Source organism: Elgaria multicarinata, chromosome 1 (assembly GCF_023053635.1).
Source record: "Elgaria multicarinata webbii isolate HBS135686 ecotype San Diego chromosome 1, rElgMul1.1.pri, whole genome shotgun sequence".
NCBI classification, from domain to species: domain Eukaryota; kingdom Metazoa; phylum Chordata; class Lepidosauria; order Squamata; family Anguidae; genus Elgaria; species Elgaria multicarinata.
In genome coordinates this window covers 121,350,344-121,374,985 of record NC_086171.1, presented here as the reverse complement: position 1 = coordinate 121,374,985, position 24,642 = coordinate 121,350,344, and the positions used below count along the sequence as shown (strand labels likewise).

At 41.0% G+C, this 24,642-nt stretch overlaps 1 protein-coding gene across 2 annotated transcripts in view; it reads left to right on the top strand.

Moving 5' to 3' along the window:
- The first annotated feature begins 2,043 nt into the window (after nucleotides 1-2,043).
- SLC30A7 (solute carrier family 30 member 7) overlaps nucleotides 2,044-24,642 on the top strand; it is a 38,935-nt gene continuing 16,336 nt past the window's right edge. Inside the window, exons 1-8 of one of the 2 annotated variants that reach the window (XM_063135660.1) lie at nucleotides 2,044-2,242; nucleotides 3,180-3,281; nucleotides 7,346-7,459; nucleotides 10,418-10,505; nucleotides 16,250-16,376; nucleotides 18,349-18,519; nucleotides 20,394-20,444; nucleotides 22,396-22,531. In XM_063135660.1, coding sequence (XP_062991730.1) covers nucleotides 2,163-2,242; nucleotides 3,180-3,281; nucleotides 7,346-7,459; nucleotides 10,418-10,505; nucleotides 16,250-16,376; nucleotides 18,349-18,519; nucleotides 20,394-20,444; nucleotides 22,396-22,531 — 869 coding nt within the window. In that variant the 5' untranslated portion in view covers nucleotides 2,044-2,162. Of the gene's footprint in view, nucleotides 2,243-3,179; nucleotides 3,282-5,398; nucleotides 5,494-7,345; nucleotides 7,460-10,417; nucleotides 10,506-16,249; nucleotides 16,377-18,348; nucleotides 18,520-20,393; nucleotides 20,445-22,395; nucleotides 22,532-24,642 lie in introns of those variants that run through there. The other variant, XM_063135667.1, reaches the window with a different exon arrangement.

The window sequence follows — 24,642 nt, the reverse complement described above, 5'->3', positions numbered from 1 at the left end:
ATAGTAGCCTTTTAGGTGTTCTGCTAATAATAGCAGCCTTGTTTGGTTGCCCTCACATTAAACAGGTTTAGACAGACGTGTTAAGGATTATCCTTTGAATGACCAGTAACCTGTTTTCTGGTGCATCAGAAGTTTTATCATTTGATAATATCAAGATGGTGCGTACTTCCAGACCAATAGCTTCCAGGACTACCAGTCCTGGAAGCTATTGCGCAATGTCAAAGGACATTGTGCAGCTATTCTGTTGTTTCCTTTATAACAGACTTTTGGGAGAAAGAATAAAGATATAAGAAGCAGTTGGAGAACAGAAGGGCTACAAATGGAAGATGTAATGACCTGGATCCCAAAATTATGTGAATGAGGCAGCACAATTGCACAATAAAGCCTTGCCTGGAAGCACCCAAGTATTCCAGTTAAAGTGAAAACCTGATGCACAATTTATTAATTGCAGCAAAGATTTGTGTTACTTGAAAAGAGAAAAAAACATATTTATCCCATGTGACCGCCCTTCAACTATTTAAAGATGGCTATCTTGTCACCTCTCAGTTGTCTGTTCTGAACTATGCACAAAAGGAGAATCCAACTAAAGTTCTGCCTGTGCAACTTCTTGTCCTGGATACAAAGTAGTCTGCTAGCACTTGCGCAATGGGAAAAGACAAAAGAGCACTGCTGGCACAGGAAGTTCTTCTGCTAATGGCACACTGAATTTAAGCCAATTCTCCAGGTTAAATGTACCCAGCTCCTTCAACCTTTTCTCATAGGATCTCCAGGCCCCTCACCATCTTTGTCATCCTCCTCTGGACATGATCCAGTTTGTTGAAATCTGTCTTATAATGAAAGTGTGTCCTAGAGCTCCATCACATCAGGGGGAAACATGCTTCCTACCGTCGCTTCTCCACCTGTGTTTTCTGTCCTCAAGTTACTTCTTCTTTCAAAAGAGGAAGTACACGATGAGCACTAGACCCATTGAGTCTGCTGTTCTAATTGTGCTGCTTCTGCAAACAGCAGGAGAGAGCAGCAATTCCGTGTTCAAAAATACATCGGGCTTAACCAGGATTTTTTTTTTTTTGTCACGAAAGAAAGGCCAGAAGGGGCGGGAGGCAGACGACATCATGTGTGGGACCTGAGCAAACTCCGTGAGTGCCCAGTAACGAGTGTGCAATAAAGTGCTTGTCAGATAGAGCTCCTAGTATGCAGTTGGTATTTTATTATTTATTTATTATTGCATTTATATCCCACCTTTTTTCCTGCAAGGAACCCAAGGCGGCGTACATAATCCTCCTTCTCCTCTCCACTTTATCCTCACAAGAACCCTGTGAGGTGGGTTGGCCTGAGAGTCTGTGGCTGGCCCAAAGTCACACAGTGGGTTTCCATGGCCGAGTGAGGACTAGAACCCGGATCGCCTGACTCCCAGTCTGACACTCTAGCCACTACACCACACTGGCTCTGAGGATGCACATGGCATAGGATGATCAAGTAATGGTGAGCATGGTGTCATTCAGGGAAGCTTGTCCACTGTTTCTCATCCAGGAAGCCTTACCTTATAAGCTTTTGAGAACCATCAGCAGCACCAGCTCAGGTTTTTGAGGGCCTTTGGGTCAGGGGTAGATGCACATGACGACTTTTTATGTCATAAGGAGTACATTTTTTTTTTAAAAAAAGCCTTGGATTTGTGAGTCACACCTCCAGGCAGTCACTAAATCAGGGGTGAGGAATGTGTGGCCTTCCAGATATTGGTGGACGCCTCCTCTCATAATCCCACTGCCTGGGGCTGCTGGGAGTTAAAGCCCAACAACATCTGAAGGGCCATAGGTTGCCCACCCCTGGACGAAACTCTTTTTAGTTCAACCCGCACAAGCCATGACTGAATCTGTCTCTCAGAAAGAAATGCAGGCCCACTCCACGTCGCTTCGCTGCCTGTTTTTTGTTTTTTTCTCTCTTCCTTTTTCATGATGCAACTCTCAGTTGCCGGTCCTACTGCGCAGGCTCAGTGGTCCGGTTTTGCCGGAAGTCGCTGATGACGGAGAGGGCCGGCGTCTTGGCTTGCGGGCGGCTGCCGCTGCCTGGCAAAGTGAGAGCGGCCCCCGGCCCCCCTCTGTAGCTGCTCCTACGCCCCCTCACGCCAAGCTAGGCCTCAGCCTTCCCCTCCATCGCTGAGGAAGATGCTGCCTTTATCCATCAAGGACGATGAGTACAAGCCGCCCAAGCTTAATCTGCTCCACAAGATGTCGGGGTGGTTCAGGTGAGCGAGAGTGGGGAAAGTAGCCACACGGCTACGTGTAGTGGTGGTGGTGGTGGTAGGAGCACCAGCCCGCGCATGATGGTTTCCAGTGGATGGCTTAGAAAGGGGGCAAGGGGGCGGGTAGCAGGAGCTCCACCACACGGTCTGCTAGGAGAAGGTGGGCGAGCAGGAGCCCCCTTCTTAGAATGGCGGCGGCTTTTGGCTCTGAACTGGCTGAAGGAATAGCGAGCGAGGGCGATGTTAGAATGGGGTGGGGGTCTAGCCCACGCGGGGTCTTGTAGGCTGAGGGGCAGGAGCCCGCGGGACAGTGATTTGAGGGGTGGGCAGCAGGAAGGGGCTGACTGGCACCTCAGCTGAATAGAGAGAGAGGTTGCGATAAGGGGCAGGTGGGGGGGGGGCGGCGGGAGAAGCTGTGTGCGAGGTGAGGGAGGGGCCGGTCGAGAATCGGGAGAAGGGCGATGATGTCTGTATGCGTCTACTCGACGGGCCTGTAGGGGGAAACTTGAATGGCAACAGCACGGTCTTGGGGAGGCCTGGAATGGGCGGCGGCCCTTGTTAGTTTAATGTATATAATTTGTGTGTGTTTGTGGAGCGCTTCAGGGCGGGACCCGCGTGTCGGCGTTGCTCTGGCAGGCCAAGGTCTTCCTCCTGTCAGGGATGTTACCCACCCCGGCCCGACTCAAAGCCGGGGGAGAGCCTCCCGTCTGCCCGCGTGTGATACACAAACGCGGTCGTGCGGTGGTGGCCAAAACCGGGAGGCGTTGAATGAATGAATGTGTGTGGAGAAGGGCAGTAGGGGAGGGCACGACTAGCTTCCCCCTCTTCGGACCTTGGTGGCTTTTCTCTTTCCCTGAAGAGGAAAAGCCATCAGCATCCCTGCTTGATATTCTCCATCTCTCTCACCACCCCCTCTTTTTTTGCACGTGCTTTTCTCCAGGTCGATCTTATCAGACAAGACATCTCGGAACCTCTTCTTTTTCCTCTGCCTCAACCTTTCTTTCGCCTTCGTGGAGCTGCTCTATGGCATCTGGAGCAACAGGTACAGGGGAGGAGAAGGGGAGAGGGGGGGAGGAAGGAGAGGCCAGAAAGGGAGAGGCGGTACTTCCCAGCTGAAGTCAAGTTCAGCACAGCTAGTGCTGCCACGTCTCCCTCTAGCTGAAGTGGAAGAGGAAGCTCCTGGCTCCCGGGTTTGCTGATGACTTGAGAGAGCCGTTGGCCTTGAGAAAAAGGGGTGGACGAAAGGATTGTCTTGGACTGTCTCCTGTATTTTCTCTTCAAACATGTTCAGATAATAACAGTTATTGGCTGAACAGTAGATTTTTATTATGTGTTTGTAAATGCAGTCTTTTAGGTATACATTATTAAGAGCAGATCCTAAGCTTTAGGAAGCAAAAGAAAAGAAAACGTTTTGCTAGGTAGGAAGAGGCTGTATTAAGTACTGAGGAATATTCTGCTGTCCTCCCTTTCCTGTTAGCTTGGAAGGTTTTTGTTGGAAGGATTGTTCACCTAACTTTTTCTGAGTATAGGATCTGGTGGATTCTCCTTGGGAGGTATGATTTTAAGCCCTTTAACCTGTAAATATTGGGAGCTTAACTGCAATATTAAGTTTGCAGGGACAGGGAGGAGCATATGGTGAAACTATCACATGATTTGTCTTGAACAGGTACTGCCCTTGTCAGTTTGAGTCCCTACAATGGAGGCAGCTAAATGGGTGAAGCACAAATTTTGTTCTGAGTTGAATCAGGATGCTAGGACACAGTCTCCCAAGAAATAAATTATCAAGCTTATAACTTCCAGGAAAACATAGAAGTGCCAGCATGCCAACACTAAAGAATTCTTTAAATCTATCAGCAGCAGGAAGCCTGCTAGGGAGGCAGTTGGACTGTTGAATGACAATGGAGTTAAAATAGTACTGAAGGATGATAAAGAGTTTGCAGAGATGCTGAATGAATTCTTTTCATTTGTCTTCACTGCAGAAGATGTAGGACAAATACTTGTTCCTGAAATGATATTTTCAGGAAGGGAGTCTGAGGGACTCAGGCAAATACTGGTGACAAAAGATGAAGTTCTCGACCTTATGGGCAAACTAAAGGTTAATAAATCACCTGGGCCCGGATGGCATTCATCCTAGAATTCTTAAAGAACTCAAATGTAAAATTGCAGATCTTCTAACAATTTGGATGGATTTAAAAGAGAGTTAGACAAATTCCTAGAGGCTGCGGCTATGAATGGCTACTAATCCTATTGCTGGTGAATATGTGGCGAGGATGCTGCTACTTGTGGGTTTCTCATGGGCAGCTGGTTGGCCACTGTGTGAACAGAATGGTGGGCTTGATGGATCCAGCACAACTCTGGGGAAGTTTGGGGAGATAGAGTGTTGAACACTACTGTCTGAAGGTGCTTGGGGTATCTTCAAGTAGTGATGTCCAAGCAGCTGCTCTCCTTGCTCGCCCATCACTTGTGAAAAGCTGGGCCTGGTTGGGTGTCTTCAAGCAGCAGTAGAACCAAACCTGGCATGCTCCATGTCATGGAAAAGGCTATGCTGGGGCTTACCCAGAGAGTAGGGGTGTGTGTGGCCACTATAGCTTTTGGTTTGGCCAACCCAAAATCGTAGACTCCTGGAGTCAGCAGTTATAATTTTAATCTGAGTTGCCATTCCGGCAACTTCTCCCACAGGTCTGACAGTCTAACGCCCCACTCACGCTATCACGGGGGACGTTGGGTAAATTATCTACAGAGCAGGGAGAGGTGGAAAACCACGAGGTGTGTACCCGCCACATGACTGTTACTTACCCGTGGCTAACTTTGCACCCCCCGCATATCGCAGCAGGCGCTGCACTGTGACAGGCCATGGCAGCCTCCCCAGGTGTCAAAAGGTCCATGCGACCTTGGGAAATATCTGTGATGGCAAGAGTGTTTCCAGAAGTTGCAGTCGTTCCTGCCAGCGGACTCAGTGGCTGCTGCCATTTTTATTTTCATTTTATTTTTTTGCTTTTTCGTCGTTTTGGGGCCAAAACCCCATGGGGTTCCATCCAGACAGCATGGGAACCACTGCGGATGCCCACTAACCATTCTGCAGAAGGTGGGTAGCAGGTGTGGGTATTTTACCCACCATGGGGAGGGAAGTCTCCTGCCACATGACACGCGAACCCACCATTGATCACGTTTTGAGTGTTCCATGGTGGGTTTGCGTGTCATCTGAACAAGTCCGAAGTATCTTCTGAATATATGCCAGACATTTAGATATGCAGGTATATGTGTATGTGTGATGGAGGGAAGTCTTTAATTTTTTAACCATCTTACATATGCATGGATTACATATTGGTTTAGCTCATAATAATCTAAGATACGGCTGACCAAAAACTTTTCTCTTGCACTTCTTTGGCTCTTTCTTTATATTAAGGAACTATCCCTTGATACAATGAAACTTTATTTAACAATGTTTAATTGTACCTTTAATGCCCTTCCCCCATACTATTGTTTACTTCAACATCCTTGTAACTTGTATGACATGTTTCATTGAGTACACCTGGTCTGATGTTTCTCTGTATCTTTTATTTAGTCTGAAGGGTGCCCATGTTTCAAAAAAGTCATTGAGTTTTCGTAATTCTAGTGCTGTTAATAGCTGCTCTGCAAGTTTTTGCACTACTGTGGCTTTTCATGTTCTGTAGGGAGCCCCACTTGTTTTTGTAGCAAATAGGATAATCATAATAAATATTCAAATATTGTTACTTGTCTCCCCTGAGATGGGGTGGACTAAGTAAACAATTGTAAGTTGGTGGGCTGGGAAAGGTAATTTTGGTGGTTTAAATAAAAATACAGTTTTAAAGCGAAACTGTTCTATGGGCCACTTGTAATAAAATAAATAATTTCTTTTAAGTATTTATATCCTGCTGTTCAGTCTAGGGACTTTCAGAGTGTCTTACAGTTCAAATAAAAAGCAACAATAAAATTAAGATAGCAGCATCAGGAATATTTAAAACCAAATAAAACTCCCCCCAAATAAAAGAGAGCTAAAACAATCAGTATTAAAAGACTTGGGCAAATGAAAAGGTCCTTACCTGGTTCTGAAAAACAAAAACAGAGCAAGCGCCAGGGAAGCCTCCCTGGGGCGATCATTCCTGAATCAAGGTACCACAACAGACACGGCCTTTTACCCAGTCAACACCTGCTTTGCTACAGAAGGCAGGGGTTCCTAGAAGGGCCTCTTGAAGTTGATCTAAGAGCTTGGACAGCTTTGTGAGGGGGGTTAAGAATGTATTCTGTCAGTGTTTCAAAATTTCTGATTAATACCATTCACCTCAAATGCTTTTATGGAATAATCCAAATATAAAAGCTAATCCTTTTTTAATCAAACCGTAAGTTTGAGATCTTGTTAATACTTCTTGATAAAACAGTTCATTCTAGGTAGGTCAATATTAAGCAGTGCTCTCAAGTGTAAGCTGAACTTACCATGAGGATAACCATTTGCTCATTTACCTGGGGTGAATGATGGTTGCTACTTGACAAATGCTTCCAGATGATGCAAAGTCCTTTGTGAAAAATAGGTTTACATACATTGGTGACCTTGTCACATTTTTAATGTGCTGGTACCTCTTTGTATTTAATTTTTATCTGTGTTCAACCTAAATCAGAGAATAATTTCCACAGGGTTGTAATAGGTTATTTTAAAGCACTTATAAGCTTGTCTGGGTGGGGTTTCAAAATAATCTAGCCCCTTGGTCTGTCACTACTAAGTGGGCTTGCTTAATTTGCCATGAACCAGTAAACCATAAACTTTTCAACTCTGAATTTTCCCAGTGTTTGGCATTGGTAGCTATTGACCTACTATCTAGGCTTCCTTCTTTATTGGCTCTAATTCAGTTAGGTGGGCTATAATTATTGAATGAGCTAGATACCATGAGTCAAAACCCCATACCTTTGCTATTAGATTATATTTATCCAGAGGGATTTTTGCAAAAAGAAAAAAGTAGAGCTTCAGTAAATTCAACTCCAAAAGAACATTGTCATTGTTGCTGATGGGATTTTAACAACTTTATTTCTAAAGTACTGGACCTTCTTGTATCTTTTGACTTAACTGAATTTTTTTCTTTGCCTTTCCAGTTTAGGTCTAATATCTGATTCATTTCATATGTTTTTTGACTGCACTGCTCTATTAGCTGGACTTGCAGCTTCTGTCATTTCAAAGTGGAGATCAAATGATGCTTTTTCCTATGGGTAAGCATTTTGAACAGGTGAAACAGATGTTCTAAGGAATCTATGTATTGCATCATATTTCTCTTGATCATGCATGAGCGAAACTGCAGCTTTATTACAGTACGCTGACAAGACATTGCAGTTCTATTAAAGTGGGTTAGTGGAATTAGGCTATAAATATTTCTTCTGTAATTTGACTAATGTAAATTTAAGATAATGGTAGTGTACTACCTTTTTGGCAGAAAGGCCAAGTCTAAAACATTTGAGAACTCTTTGCTTTGTGATATGGTTAAACTAATAATGCCAGACTGTTCAGCTATTAATTAATGCTGGGAAAGGCATATTTACCTACCTTAAGGGATGTGTGCTGACTTCCAAAAATCTGAAGCCACTATTCTCAGGGTATGTGATGAGTATTCAGTAAGGATGCAAGCTGCCTGAAAGATGTAATACTTGCGCTGTGTTGCTCCCCATTCTTTCTGGAGATTACACCATTATTTGGTCTTTCTGACAAGTTAGATTATTATTATTATTTATTTATATAGCACCATCAATGTACATGGTGCTGTACAGAGTAAAACAGTAAATAGCAAGACCCTGCCGCATAGGCTTACATTCTAATAAAATCATAATAAAACAATAAGGAGGGGAAGAGAATGCAGCTAGCCCTCTGATAAGGCAGCAGGGTACATTTTGTGGTTGCTGTTCAATTTGATAGTGAGCCAGTAATTGTTTGTTCATATGTCTTATTTGTTCTTGTAATAGTAGTTATTTAATTTAGAGTTGGTGGTGAATTGTATGCATGATTTGATAGGCTAGTCCTTGGATCTTTTTTGTGTATGTCAGGAACAAAGATACTGATTCTGAGTTGTAGGAACAGATTTAGAGTATGTGAATATTGTGTTTTTGTATGTATTTTATGGTTTTAAATTTTGTATATTTCTTTTGAATGTTCACTGTTTTTAACTCTTGTAAACTGCCCAGAGAGCTTCAGCTATGGGACGGTATATAAATGTAATAAATAACAACAACAACAACAACAACAACAGGGGTATTTGCTATGGGATGCATGAGAACACATTTGCTGAGAAGTAATTCTGTACAAAGTGGTTGACTTTGTAATAGAGTAGGGGTGGGCAGAAGGTAGATTGGGATCTACTAGTAGACCTTTGGGTGATTTGCAGTAGATTGGCAAGGGGTTCCAGCTCCCAGTTGTTGAACAATAGCAACAAAATTGACTTTTACTACCCAAATTAGGTAAGTTGCTGAAATGAAGAAAAGTTGGGCTAAACTGAAGTGGATTCGTGTGTGAAACAACTGTGAGCTCAGTCCAGTTTTGTACTGAAAACAGAATGTGCTCACAGGCATTCTTATGCATATGCCTTTTGCACCTGGCTCTGGTGGATCGTGGATTCTAGCAAATAACACAGTAGATCTGACAAGGCTGAAAACTGCCCACTCCTGATAGAGTCTGAGAATTGTGTGTCACTAGCACCGTTTTGAGGGTTAAACCAGATCAGTTAAACTGGTGAGTGCTAAATGTGCCCTCTTCAGTTTGGCTTTAAAGCAAGACGTTCTTGTGTTCGTTCATGGTGGTGATGAGTGTTCCAAGTCTACTATTTTATTTTTATTTATTTATTTATTTATTTATTACCTTTTTATACTACCCAATATCTGAAACTTTTCTTTCACAAAATGGAGTGTGTGGGGGATGGGAGCAAACTCCCCTTGCCGCCCACTCTGCTGCTTTAATCTCTCCAGCGCATGTCCAGTACTAGAAGTGATCTGGCTTGGGAGGGCTGGTGGGAGTCAAGCAGTGGAGTATAGGGGAAGTAAGCGAAGGATGGGTTTTTCTTCTGTCCCCCGCATGTTCCATTTTGTGATAAAGTACACCTTATTTATTTATTTATTACATTTTTATACCGCCCAATAGCCAAAGCTCTCTGGGCGGTTCACAAAAATTAAAACCATGAAGAGCATAAAAACAACCAACAAATTTAAAACACAAATACAAAATACAACATAAAAAGCACAACCAGAATAAAACCACACAGCAAAACTTAATATAGGTTAAAATATGAGATTAAAACAGCAAAGTTTAAATTTGAGTTAAATTAGGTGTTAAAATGCTGAGAAAATAAAAAGGTCTTCAGCTGGCGATGGAAAGAAAACAATGTAGGTGCCAAGCGAACCTCTCTGGGGAGCTCGTTCCACAACTGGGGTGCCACAGCAGAGAAAGCCCCCCTCCACCTTACCCCACTTAACAATTAAACTGGAAAATGTCTTCAGTAAGAAATATGAATTAAGCTCTCATATCTACTAGGAACAGCGTCTGCCAGAAGGGAAGCAATGCTTTGTGTATTGCTTTTGAGCTGGCTATTGCTGTTTTGGGTTCACATGAAGTAGTGCTAGCTGAGAAACAGCAATACTCAAGTTATGCACTAATTTGGTGACTGAGCCCCTCCCACAGGAGGTTGAAGATTTGCTCTAGAGTGAATGCAGTCTTAATTTCAGATGAGAGGTGTGCTTCACATGCTGCTTTTGAACTAGTTTGCCTGCTCCTGGACCCCCTCACTCAAGGAATAGCACTAGCTGATTTAAAAGCAGCATGCAAAGCTCTGCTTCTCATCCAGTGGTTAGGTGCTTATCATATTCTAAAGCTGAGAATTGTCTCATGGGCCGCTGGAGTAATACAGCTTCTGTGTGTGAACCTTGTATACCATGTCTGTGATTGAATTGGTACTTGAGGAACAAGCCGTTCACAATGCTAGATTCAGTGTTTGCATTTTTGTTATTGATGTTTTGATTTTTAAAATACTACTTTGAGGAAGCATTATTATTATTATTATTATTATTATTTATTTACTCAGCTGCAGGCTGCCCTTGCGTTTTGCAGCAATTGAAAAAGATGTCGCATAACGGCTGTGGATTGAGCTAATATAGAGTGGAACTAAGACTTGCTTTTCTTGATCTCCCTAGATATGTTCGAGCAGAGGTTCTGGCTGGTTTTGTAAACGGTCTGTTTCTGATCTTCACAGCTTTCTTCATTTTCTCTGAAGGTGTTGAGGTATGTTATGAAGATGATTATAAATATTTTTTCCTGATAAATAGATTCATGCAGCATAAAAATATTTACTTGGAAATAAGTCCTACAGTGTTCAATGGGGTTTATGCTCAGGTAAGCATACAGGATTGTAGCCTTATGTGATACGTATTTATGTGATACGTTTATCATTAACCAAGTTATAGGTGACTAAAGTTCAAAATTAATGTAGCAGAAGAAAAAGGAAACCATTTGAAGTGGATATGGTATGGGCTTATGTTTTAGTCGCTGTGATATTATATACTTGTAAGAATGTGAAATTGAAAAGTTCTATTTTGGAATATGAGCAGTGTTTCATGCAAGTTTACTTCCCTCATTTAATAAATCAATGTGGACTACACTGACCATAGCACAAGTTTCTAAAAACAGGGAAATCAAATATTAGAAAAGAAAAACAACAACAAAACACCAAGTTTTTTTAAAGGAAAAAACAGACAATTCCAACAATATTATGAGGTAGGTAGTAAATCAGAAGTTCTTCAGGATTGAATGCAATTCCAAGCATATTCACTTAGTTGTAAGTACTGAGAAGTTCAGTGGGAGTTACACCCTAGTAACTGTGCATAGGATTGCAGTCTAAACTACTTACTATCCACCCTTTCCCCCCCATGGGGTTAAAGTAGGGCCTTCTCAGACATTTTAAAAAAGTATTTCTATGCAGCCCCAGTATTACACTATGCTATTACACTATATTTAGTTGGTATGGCAGCACTATTGAAATTAGCTTTAATACTACTTGGTGTAACATAACTGTGAGTTCTGTTTTGAAATGCAATAATTGCCTTTTATTGCTTAGAAATTATATCAAAATATTATAATCTTAATATATGTATGGAAAATTCTCTTGGATCAGATCAAAGGTACATGAAGTCCACTACCCTGTTACTTAAAGTGGCCAACAAGATGCCTCTGGAAGTCCATATGCAGGACAGGAAGCAAATAACCATCTCTCCCTTGTTGCTCCAGAGCAACTGGTATTCAAAACTTACTGAGCCAGTTTTAACAACATGACAGCCCACCATGAGGTCATTAACCCATGAGCGCCATGGTGCATGCCATTTGCCATTATGAATAGGCAAGTGTCGGCTGAGGGATTGCCAAAGCTTCTTGTAATGTCTGAACCTACAGTGGGGGTTATTTGAGGGTTAAATAACCCTTGTATAACCCTAAAATAGACCATGGGTTATGTGGTTATTTAACCCTCAAATAACCCACACTGAGATTGGGCAATGTGACAAGCTTGGGCTTGCCTGTTCATAATAGCAGCTGACATGTGCTGTGGTGCCCTAATGGTTAATTAACTTATGGTGGGCTGTTGTCTAAACAAGGTTAGGGTCTCTAAAGTTGGAAGTTTCATGTAGTCAGGATGATTAGATTAGAAATCACTTTCCTTTCATAAACCTGTCAAATTCCCTTTTAAAGGCACCTTAAAGTAGTGGCCATAACTATATCTACTTCTGCTTTTCTTGTCAGGCAGGTGCAATAGTGGTTGTGCTGAAACAGTGTCTGATAATGGACTAGATGAGAGCGAGTAAACTGAGGCTCAATCCAGGCAAGACTGAGGCTTTGTTGGTGGGTGGTTCCTCTGTCCAGAGGGGCGAAATGCACCCAGCTCTGGATGGGTCACACGCACCTTGAAGGAGCAGGCGTGCAGCTTGAGGGTAGTCCTGGATCCATCGTCATTGGAGGCTCAGGTAGCTCCTGTGGCATGGCGTGCCTTCCACCAGTTTGGGTTGGTCGCCCAATTGTGACCATATCTGGATGGGAATAGCCTAGAATCAGTGATCTCTGATCTGATAACTAGGGGTGTGCAGAGTGGGTCTTCTCTGCCTCAAAATTCTATCTGTAGAAGTGTTTCTCTGCCTTGATTTCTGGAGCGGGTCCCTCTCTCCGCCTCGTAGAATTATGCGTCGAACTGTTCTGTTTTCGGGTAACCAGTATTAACAGAAATGCTTACAGCTCCCTCAGTTTAAAAGATAAACACATGAAAATTTGCAATGTGACAGCTTTTAAAGAGGGCTATAGGCATGCCAGTTTTAGAGCCGATTTCTGTATTCAGTGATTTATAGGGATTTTTTAAAAGTCTGAACTCAAAAGTCCTCTCTCAGACACCTCTTGCAGGGGAGAGGGAAATGAAACAGTGGGAGAGCGTTTAGCACAATAATAAATAAGTAAATATATTAATAAATGCTACAACAGCAGAACAGAGCTTGCCCAACCTCAGAGAGGACAGGAGGCTTGCAGGAGGCAGAGGCGGCGGCACCCCTCCCCCATTGTCGGTCGGGCACTTTGGAGTATGTCATGGCAACAAAACCACTTCCCTACACAGGAGGAGGAGGACAATGATGACACCTCCGCCTGTATGGGAAGCCCAGCCAGCCAATAGGAGTAATAGTTTAACTGAGAAATGAACAGCCTGCCTGACTCAGGTGTAGAAGCTTACTCACTAACAATACCAGCCCAGCAGCACTTTCACACTGTTGCTGACTTCTGTGAGTCCAAGCAGAAAAGCGCAACCAGCCCTGCACTGCCTCTTCCCGCACGGCCAGAACCAGCACGTCAGTGTTTCCCACGTCTCATGATGGAATGTTATGAAAGTGTGCTTTATTAATTGTGTAGTGCTTATGTGCACTGCACAACCCTAAAACACACAAACATAAAAGTACAAGAAGACACTTGTAACTTTGAAGCCAAGTGCTGCTGTGAAGGCTCAACTTTGAGGAAGGAGAGCTACAGCATGTCAAATCATTAAGGGGAAATAATAATAATAATAATAGTGTAGATCTCTCTCCTACTTTAAATCTGTTTGCAAACAAACAGGCCTCCCATCTCATTCTGCATTGTGTGTGTAAACATAAAAGAACCTCTCTCTCTCTCTCTGACCCTAACGAACGCTGCAAGACCAAGAACAGCAATGGATGTGTGGAATCAAGGACTATGAGAAAATTCCCTGTGATTGGAGAACAGAATACAGTGACGGACAGCGCTGTGGCAATTCCTAATTGGTTAGCCACAGATGTCAATATCAAAGCTACCCCTCACCTCACTCAGCGTCTTCCAAATATGGAAAAATTCAATTCACACACACACACACGGTTGAATAATTATGTAGGCTTTAGAAGCACCAGTTGGGTGCTTCTGATATTAATCAATGGGTTTGGAAGTGGCCAATCTCTGTAATGGAAGATTGAATGCTCTGTGGATGTTTGCGCTTACCAGGTAATTCTGGGGTGGAGTGCACACCCCTACTCTCACTGCAATGCATTGTATTTTGGGTGGCCTTTGAAGATGGTTCAGAAACTGGAGCTAGTGCAGTATTTGGCAGCCAGGTTGTTTTATTATTTATTTATTTATTTATTACCGTATTTCTTTGATTCTAAGACGCCATCGATTCTAAGGCGCACCCCATTTTTAGAGATTTTAATTTGGGGAAAAAAGGGCATTTTAGAATCGAAGAAATACTTCCCTCACTGCCCAGCCAACCTCCTCCCCCCCCCTCCGCGCTTTCTTCTAATGGTTGTGTCCTTTTCTTTTTTTCCTTCTGTGAGAGAAGAAACTGCCGTTTGCGCGGGAAGAAGGGGGGGGGGCGTTGAAACAAAGAGTAAATTTAACTCTCCAGTCCCGCTCTTTACTTGTCTCTGCACCAGGGGACGACGACACGCGAGTAAGTCCCATGGAAATCGATGGGACTTACGAATAAATTTGCCTAACAAAAAACCAGGCGCTTACCCAACCAGCTCCTCCTCGCTCACATGGCTCGAGGCTGCTGCAGGAGCTTCCTCTTTTCCTCTTACCGTATTGCTTCGATTCTAAGACGCCATCGATTCTAAGACGCAGTCCATTTTTAGAGCTGTTAATTTAGGGGAAAAAGTGCGTCTTAGAATCGAAGAAATACGGTACATTTTTATACCGCCCAATAGCCGAAGCTCTCTGGGCGGTTCACAAAAATTAAAACCACTAAGAACATAATAAAACATCCAACAATCTAAAAACCCAAATACAAAATACAATATAAAAAGCACAACCAGAATGAAACCACATAGCAGAAATTGACATAGGATTAAAATACAGAATTAAAACAGCAAAGTTTACATTTAGGTGTTAAAATAGTGAGAAAATAAAAAGGTCTTCAGCTGGCGACAAAAAGAATACAGTGTAGGCGCCAGGCAGATCTCTCTGGGGAGCTCGTTCCACAGTTGGGGTGCCACAGCAGAGAAAGCCCTCCTCCAGCCACCTGCCTCACTTCCTTTGGCAGGGGCTCATGGAGAAGGACCCCTGTGGATGATTTTAATGTCCGGGCAGGCACATATGGGAGGAGGTGTTCCTTCAAATAACCTGGCCCCAAGCCGTTTAGGGCTTTGTATGTTAGTACCAGCACTTTGGTTGTTGACCAGGACTGGGCAATTTGGCCATATAAACCCAGTCCTGGCTCCCCTGCACTAGTTGCTAACTTGTTTCTGGGCCAAATTTAAAGTGCTGTTTTTAATCTCTAAAGCTCTGCATGTCTCTGGACCCCAATACTTCAATGACCTCTTCCCCTATGAACCTACCCAGTCCCTGAGGTTAGCTTCAGAGGCCTTTTTTGTGCGTTCCTTCCAAGAGAAGCTTGAGATTGTCAGTTTGGGAATGGGTCTTTTTCTGTGCTAGCCCCGTGTTTATGGAACGTGCTCCCCAAGGAATGTTATCTGGTCCTTACACTCATTTTTTAGATGCCAGGCAAAGATATACTTATTTTCCCAGGCATTTGGTCATTAGTTATGGCACAATTGTGGTCGGCTTTTGGAATGTTCATGCTAAGACTGTGAGTGGGGGAGGATTTTGTCTACTTGTGGATGAATACTTCATATTGTATGGTTTTTAGATTATGTTTTTATGGTATTTATTTTTATTTGTGTTATTGTGTGATTATGATTTATATTGATTTTGAAATTGTTGTTGTTTTGTTATATTAACCATGGATTTATGTATTGTGTATGTAAGTCGCTTTGAGACTGGGTTTTTTTTGGCATTGGAAAGCAACACGTAAACGTCATAACTAAAATAATAATATCACATGACAGTAAATTCCTTGATTAGAATAATAGAATCATAGAATAGCAGAGTTGGAAGGGGCCTACAAGGCCATCGAGTCCAACCCCCTGCTCAATGCAGGAATCCACCCTAAAGCATCCCTGACAGATTGTTGTCCAGCTGCCTCTTGAATGCCTCTAGTGTGGGAGAGCCCACAACCTCCCTAGGTAACTGATTCCATTGTCGTACTGCTCTAACAGTCAGGAAGTTTTTCCTGATGTCCAGCTAGAATCTGGCTTCCTTTAACTTGAGCCCGTTATTCCATGTCCTGCACTTTGGGAGGATCGAGAAGAGATCCTGGCCCTCCTCTGTGTGACAACCTTTTAAGTATTTGAAGAGTGCTATCATGTCTCCCCTCAATCTTCTCTTCTCCAGGCTAAACATGCCCAGTTCTTTCAGTCTCTCAATGTGCTGGGTGAGGTTTTTTTTAATCTGTTCCAGATCTGCTAATTAAGTATTCAGTGGTGTTATTCTGTGAGCACTTAGAAATCTATGTATTGATCTACTGACTTCAGTTTCCATATTAAAATAAATGATATTATGCATTACGCAGAATTCATATTTTTGAGAACCTGGGAAAGTTAATAGGTGGTGGTTGTAAATGACTTGCACTGAAACTTACTGCTTCACTCTTGTAGCGAGCGCTTGAACCTCCTGATGTGCATCATGAGAGACTTCTTCCTGTTTCCATACTTGGCTTCCTTGTTAACCTTATAGGAATTTTTGTGTTTCAACATGGTGGGCATGGCCACTCCCATGGCTCTGGTAAGATTTCTAAACAATAATTCATCTTATTTGTTATTTTGTCTAGAGTTGCAGTAGAAGGCCCATTGTGCAGCAGGCCACAAAATTTGATATTTCAGTCCCAATGGGATGATATCTTGCATGTCCTTTATGTAGCTGTGTTGTAGCTTGTTTTCATTTATGCTGAAGTGTTGGCCATCATTGTCCTATTTAGCCACCTTGGTGAAAGCTTTGGAATAGCTTCCTTTCAGGGGGAAAGGAAGGCTTGTTCATAAAGACCCTGTCTCCATAGTATCAGGAAAACAGCATAGTAAAAGACAAGTAGGGCACAGGCTGTTGCAATGCAAGCCTCTGCTGCTACATAAGTAGCACTGGGTTGGACATCTATTTTGTTTTTAAGAATTAGAGCTTGCTTTGTTGCTTTAATTGCTTTAATTGGCCAATCGGTTAAGGTCAGTATAGTGTTCTATTATTACAGCTGTAACTGTTTGTCACTTGTATTACATTTTGGCTGCTTTCTAAATGTATAGCACAATCCCCTATCCACTTTCCTGGAAGCTAGTCCCATTGAACCCAGTGGAACTTATTTTTCAGTAGTCATGTATAGGATTGCACTCTTAGGGAGCAATCCTTTGTCCCTCTAGACAGCTGGGAGCCAGGAAACTGTGCTCTCAGCCCTCTCCTGCCTTTGGAATAGCTTCCTTTCAGGAGAAAAGGAAGTGTTCCTGGGGAAGGGGAGGAGACTGGGGATGTGGGGCTACAAGCTATCGCCAGCTGTCTCCCCTCCTCCTTCCCGAAGCCTCCGGTAGACAGGTGAAATCGCCCATCTAGCTCAAATGCAGGGCGGCTGGAAGAGGAGGCAAAGATTGCCTCTGCACTCCAGCCGCCCTACATTAGATACTCGGCAACCTCCGAGGTTGGAGGCTGTTGACTATTTTCATAGGGTTGTGCCCTTACTGTGTGGAATTAGATTTTAAAATTTGACACACAAACAGTACAATTTTAAATTGTGTAGTAAGCACATAAGCTACAATATGGAAATATGTGAATAGTTGGAAATGCTCCTGTGCAGGGTAACTGTAGTGCTTACAAGTCAAACATTCTATAGCTTACAACAATGAAAATACAGTTCTGTAGAAATACGAATTTTAAGTATGACTTAATTCTGAACTTGTGTTCACTATCTCAAGTCATGATTGATCAGCCTGTGATGGAGCCGTATGACTACATTCTTCTTCTGTACTTTTTCCCTTGTTTGCCTCACTTTGGTGCTTCTATAATGGCTATTGAACCGCAACTTCCTGTTATTTCTGAAGCAGGAAACTTTGGTTTAATCACTGCTTATAAAGCAGGACATGAAACCAGTATGGCTTATTGGTCCAACATAGCTACATCTGAATTGGACCCTAGTTTATTAATCGATTAGATTAATTGGGGCCACCTTTTTAATCTATCAAAAGTCTTTTAATCAATTAATAGGCCAACACACTTAAAATATATATTTTAATATGTATTTATGAAAAAGGCAGATGGCAGGTGCCATTTTAGAGGTATGTCCTCCTGTGAATTCCTCATCTATGTTTCTGCTATGGGTCATTCATTTATCAACTAAGAACAAACAGCATTTTTTTAAAAAAAACTATCGTTTTACTACTAAAACAAATATAGTTACGCAATTTTTAAAAATTGTGTGACAGGTGATTAAAGATGTTCCTAGTTCCAGGGTGATGCAGCCTACTTCTGTAGTAGAACTTATTATACCATTCGAAGGTCGAAAATTGTCTGTTTTAACTCAGGGGTTGGGAGAAGAGAGGCAACTATTTGGTTTTCTGAATCAAGCACAAAAATGCTTTCAGCCATTTCTGCATTATTCCCTCTTTCTTACAATGCAAATAAAATGGAAGCTTAAACCCCGAGAAATTTGCGCTATTCGTGATGAAAACAATGATTTTCTAAAGTGCACTAACAAATCTTCCTCTTTTTTTTTAAACAGGACATGAGCATAGCCATTCATTGTTTAATGGGGCTCTGAGCCATGGCCACAGTCATGGAGGACAGAGCCACAGTCATGGAGGACATGGCCACAGTCATGATTCCAAACAAGGGCATGATCATTCTCATGATCACAGCCACGGGCAGGGGCAGAGCCCAGGTTACTGCCATGGTAAGTGTGTGTGAAACAGCAGACTCACAATTCTTGCATATGTTGTCTATTTTCACTGTGGAATATCTGTATGGATGTATAGAAAATGGCTAGAACCAAGTCAGAATGATAGCAAAGATTTATTAAAATGGTTGGATCTTGTCTCATGGCTATCTGGTGTGTTCCTGGGGCTTTTATATGAGTGATACTTTGTGAGTAAAGTGAAAAAGAGACACTAGGTCCGGGGCATTCCCTCAAGCATGAGAAAGCTTAGGCTTACTTCATTTTTTATTTTATTATTATTATTATTTATTTATATAGCACCATCAATGTACATGGTGCTGTACAGAGTAAAACAGTAAATAGCAAGACCCTAAGATTAATTTGCTCCACAGAAATACCTTAGGTATAGGAAACAGTTTACTAGAGCTCCTAGGATAGATCAGAACAATGATGAAAATCAGTATAATCAGTATAAAATACAAAGCAGAGCTGTATGTGATGGCACACTTACTATATAAGATACCTTATTTTGTAAGAAGTGGTCCTTAGATACCTGAGTTTTTACTCTCATTTGATAAACCATGTCTTCAAATCCATTTTTGAACAGGAACTCTTGCTATATGTATTTAAAGTCCACACCAATGTATTCCTTGACATTTTAAGGTGAAGAAAGGGCATTTGCTCCTGGGAGGTAACAGACAGAGGGACAGAACATTATATTTTAACCATTCTTAGACGCCCTCCATTTCTGTAGCTCTAAAGCATGTTTTGATTACTTACAGCTAGAGAGGTTCCATCTGAGGTGTGGAACTTGACAAGCTTCCATTAGCTCAACCCTCCAGAATTTAGTTCGTTTCCCCGCAAACTCACCTGCCTTGATCAGCCTCAAGTCAGGCCAGTTTGTGGATTTTTTTATTTCTGGAAATAGACATTTGGGCAAATTGCAACCATATCCTGCATAATTTGTGTAAATTAAGGGGGAAATTGTGCAAATTACACAAATTTCAATTTATGCAAAAAAAAAAAAAAACCCCAAAAAGTGGAAGACATTCCAGGATTTGGGGGAAAAACTGGCTTGGCTTGCAAATGCAAGCTGAGTTGGGGGTGCTGCAGAAATCAGGCAAGCCCCAAAAGGGCCAGATTTCTGGTAAACAACACCCATACTTACAGCAAGTGCTGTGGCAGTGATATAAAATGAGTCAGTATGTTGAACTAGTTAAGAATGTTGGACTAGCACTGGGGGAACTCAGGATCACATCCCCATGAATTCACTGGGCAAATATTAGCTAGTATTCAGCTTCCCAGGTTTAGGGCAGGTTATTGAAATGTCAGTGGTATAGCCACAGGACAATTTGGACCTTTATAATAATATCAGATAGTCCATGTTTGGATTCTTGGGTGTCCAGTTGCAGGCCCTGAACTTTACATATTCTGGCTGTGTTTGACCGACTCCTGAATTCTCAGCCTAGTAGCAGTCTGTACTTAGATACCACTCATTGTTTGGAAATTCCGACATGGCAGACAGCGAGGCCTTTCCTATGGCTGGGCCTTCATTATTAATTTGCATCTTCCATCTTGCTCTTTCTTTTGCTTGCATTAAAACAAAACACCAAAATGGTTGGAAACTGTCTGCATGTTTAGGATTCTCTCTCTCTCTCCCTCCCTCCCTCCCCCTTCTCCTTTCCTCTATACTTCCCCTTAAAAATGTTCTGTGGTTTGTTTGGGGTTTTACCATATAAAGAATCCCTAGCTCTATTTAGTTGAGGAAATAGTGTATATTGTATAAGCAGATTCTGAAAATAGCATGATTCCTTAAAAAGAACTTAATGCTAAACAAAAACTCAAAAACATTGAGAGGATAAATACATTTTACCTTCCTGCTCTTTTTACAGATGATCACCCCATTGAAATGTCTGGAGGATCCAGCAAACAGATTTTAGAAGGTATGATAATGTGTTAAATTTCAGGTTCTTCTGAAATGAAACAATAAGAGCAGCATGTGAACCCAGTAAAATAGATCAACAAAACCTTATATAAGTTTTTATTATGTTAGTTAATGATCAAACTTATCTCTACTTTTTGTTCTTTTAGAAAAAGCTACTTGGTGTATTAATGAATTAGCAATTCTTCTGATAAACAAAATATTTTGCCAGTATAACTTGCAAGTCTGAAGCCTTTTTATTCTGAAGAGCTTTATCAATCAGTGACAGCCTTGCCTAGCTGGAATTCATGTGTACACAAGCTTATGAGCCAAGTCATTTGGAACTTCTTTTTTTTACCTCCCCGTTAATATTATATCATCAAAGTAGTAAGAGAAATCAGCTAGTATTTGCTTTCCAAGAAGCATATGAATTACTACATAATAAAATAGTAGGACTTATGAGAGGGTTGGAGACTTGCCATTGGGTTACTATTTCTATAAAAGCTGATCAACTTTGAGTAGTGGGTTTATGGGTGTGTCAACGTCTACCTTCGTATAGAATTTCAATTACAGAGATTTGATCATGTGAAAAGAAAAATGATGGTTCTGCTTATCAGTTAAATAATTTAGCTCTTTATCAGTTTTATTTTTATAGCTACATGTACTGCATTTTAAATATGACTGATCGATAAATATAAAACACTTTTGGAGTGTTTACAAGATATTTTATAACTTTACAAGACAATTTTCTAATCTGCTTTTCAGTCATATGCCTGCAGAGGCTGCCAGATGTTTTTTCTTTACTTTTACACAGTGTTGCACAGAAGCCAGCAAACTCAACCTTTTTTTTTTTGTAGACTTCTGACCTGTTCTGTAGGGTAAAATGACTCTTATTGAGGATCCTATTTTTTCCTTGATTAAATTATTCTTAAGGCAATACAGAAAAGCCTTTTAAAATCCTGTTAATACTCTTATCTTTTGATGTCTGTTTGGCAATTATACCCTCAATGACCAGCAGAGGGATCTATAGGGTTAGTTTTTGAAGAGGTGCTGAACATTCCCTTGAAATGTTGTATTGGCTTGACACTTGCCTAGATTTGTGTAACTTACAAGTACTGAAGTAGTTTATTTGGCAAAGGAATTTGTAGCTGGTACAGCAAAAATATTTACAGCAGCTGAAAAACACAGAAGGCATTTTAAACATTTTGCAAAGCTGTTGTTTTATTCAGCTAGTCAAGATATACCTGCTGTTCAGCACTCTGAAGTTTTTTTTTATCTTGCTTCATGTGTTGTAAACTTGAATTGTAGTATTTATTGTAACTAAGGATATGCTGTAGCAAATTGTTTAATATGAAAATAGAATTATCCCACAAACAACTTAGGTGCTCAAAAGTGTGGCAATTTTAGGAAACTTGTATATAGCCATGTAGTGAGATATTTTGTTTTACTACTGCATTTTATTTTGTTGCATTACTAACTTGTTTTTAAATCTGGGAGCTGTCCAGAAAACCTTTTGTTAAGAGTGCAGCATATAAATAATGCAAAGAAACAAATAACCACACCAGGAATATGGTAATTTTCCTCATCATATTGAAGGGCCCCTTCACACAGAACCTTTTGTGTGAGTTTGAATAAAGTGAAAAGCTCTTGGCTACATTGCATCTCCTGGAAATTGTGGGAAGAACCACAGTGTGGATTCAGCCTATGTGGCCCAAAGCTCCTAATGCTGTCTTTGCAGCATGGGAGGAAGATGTGCTGTAGAGGATACCACACTGCAAACATAACTTGAGAAGGGGTTGACAGATAACTGGATCCCACTTGGTGATATGCATATTATAGTAAACATCCATTGAATACATTGTTGTCTGTTGCCATCCTAAGTGTCAACTTAGCTACTTATTTAAAGGCTTGCTGGAATTTCATGTTTCAAAAACATTTATACCTCTTCTGATCTTATATATGTTTTCTTATAGGTGTATTTTTACACATAGTTGCTGATACACTTGGAAGTATTGGTGTAATCATATCTGCGCTACTGATGCAAAACTATGGTTTAATGATAGCTGACCCTATCTGTTCAATGCTGATAGCCCTGCTTATAGGAGTAAGGTAGGTACCGCAAGGGATACACCCTTTCCAGGGTTTGGAATTGGAACAAATCTCACAGGCTTCATTGTCAGTTGCTACAACTACAGCTGCAGCTTTTGTCATTGCTTGCTATTTTTTCCACCTTATGCCAATTTATTTTCACACCTAACTAAGCTTTCTCCTGTCTGCAGCCAATCTTGCTTGTACATGTAATTTTGTGTATTTTAAACTTGTAAAATGGCCTTTCTGACCCACATTGTGAAACATTTTCTCTCTGTTGTGTGTGGTTTATATAAGCAATGTACTGTACTACTAAATGGAGCAGAATGGCCTCAAATTCAATTGAGTCCAGCCTGCTGGCACAGAATGGAGTTTTTACCAAACTAAGCTGCCAAACTTCTCACAGAAAGCTTGCTTCATATTTGTATTTATCTGCTGAAACTTCTTGCTGTTTTTGAGTAGAACTTTTCAAGTTTATTTGAAAAGTATTGATTATAGCAATAGAATCAGAGAAATCTTTAAGTGTAACCTTTTCTAGTTATTGCTGCTTTTGGAGATAAATAAAAATACTAAATGGAAATTGATCATGTAGCCTACAAGGTTCTCAGTCATACAGAATACTTCATTAGATTAGAAGATGAAATATATTTCTGAGTGAGGATATGATTCTAAAACCTTTTCTGTAGTTTTTTTTAATTTTTAAGATGAAAATAGAGAAAGCTCTTGAAGATGTTATTTAGATGACATTTTACATGAGGCATGCTTGGACAAAGGAGCATTGGATGTGCTCCCTTTGTAAATCTATAAAACTAGTTACCCAAGCCCATCCCTAGCATTCACAGATCTAGTTGACATTAGAATCAAAGACAAATGTAGTAGGCTGTCTGGAACACTTAGCCTGAGCCAGTGGTCTTTGCAACACAGAAATTTGCAGTCTGAATTGTAAGCATTCATTATTTCTGTTAAAGGTGATGGCGATCGTGCTCTAATATGTCAGTATAGCTACTAATTTTTTAAGTAGTTTTCTGGTGTAACTTGCTTTTCTAACCCCTTATCTCCATTAATGCTGCAGTACTTTCTTGGTGAGTTTTGGTGATAGATTTAACAAATATGCAGTAATAATGTATAAGTACTACAGTTGTATATGTAGCTTTCCGCTCATTGTAATACTGAAACTCTATTGTTTATTCCAAAAAAAATCTTTACCTAAATTTTTAAAATTGTACTAGTTCAGCAGGCCAAGGTAATAAACTCATGCCATGTAGGATGCATGTACTTCTTCAACTACATCATGATGATGGGCAGAAGTCTACCGCAGATTATGATTAATATATACCCTTCACAATTTTGCATAATATTTTGGTCAATTTTCTATTATAAAAAAATTTAAGCGATTTTTTTAAAAGGAGAAATTTTCAGCTCAAAGTCATGACCACTATTAGTGGCTTTGCCTGTAGTGTAACAGCAGTAATTGACAAATAGTAATGGTTGGATGATTTCTGATTAAATTACTCCTACGGGTGGGCAACTTGTGGCTGTCCAGATTTGTTAGCCTATAACTTTTGTCATCCCTCATCCTTAGCTAGGTTGGCTACAGTTGCTGGGAATTGTTGGTCAAAACATTTGGAGGGCCATAAGTTGCCCACCTGTGTCCTGTGCAAACATTGGTGCACATAGTTAAGGGACTGAGATTGTACTCACCAATTCTGCCCTGCACACCCAATATCCATGATTGGATGTCATGTTTGCCGAGGATCTACATGTATAAAGCCATACAACTTGTACGTTTTGGGGCTTTGCGTGTATGCCCTCATACACAAATGTGACATCTAACATGTAGCTGCTGATAGGAGTGAAGTTAGGGCGGGCACATGGATGATGTGTTAGTGCAATCCTGATTCACCTGGGAACTGGAATTTTAAATTGGTTTTTCTTGTTAATAAACATTTAAACATTTTACTTAATAAACATTAGTTTTCCGCAATTATACATTTTATATCTGCGTTTCTGAACTGTATTAGTGATAAAGGCTTAATATATTAAATTGACTTGATGCCTTAGTGTCAGGCTTTACTTTTTTCTTGCGATAGGCAATGGATGTAAATGTAAATTTTACATTCACACCCATTGTC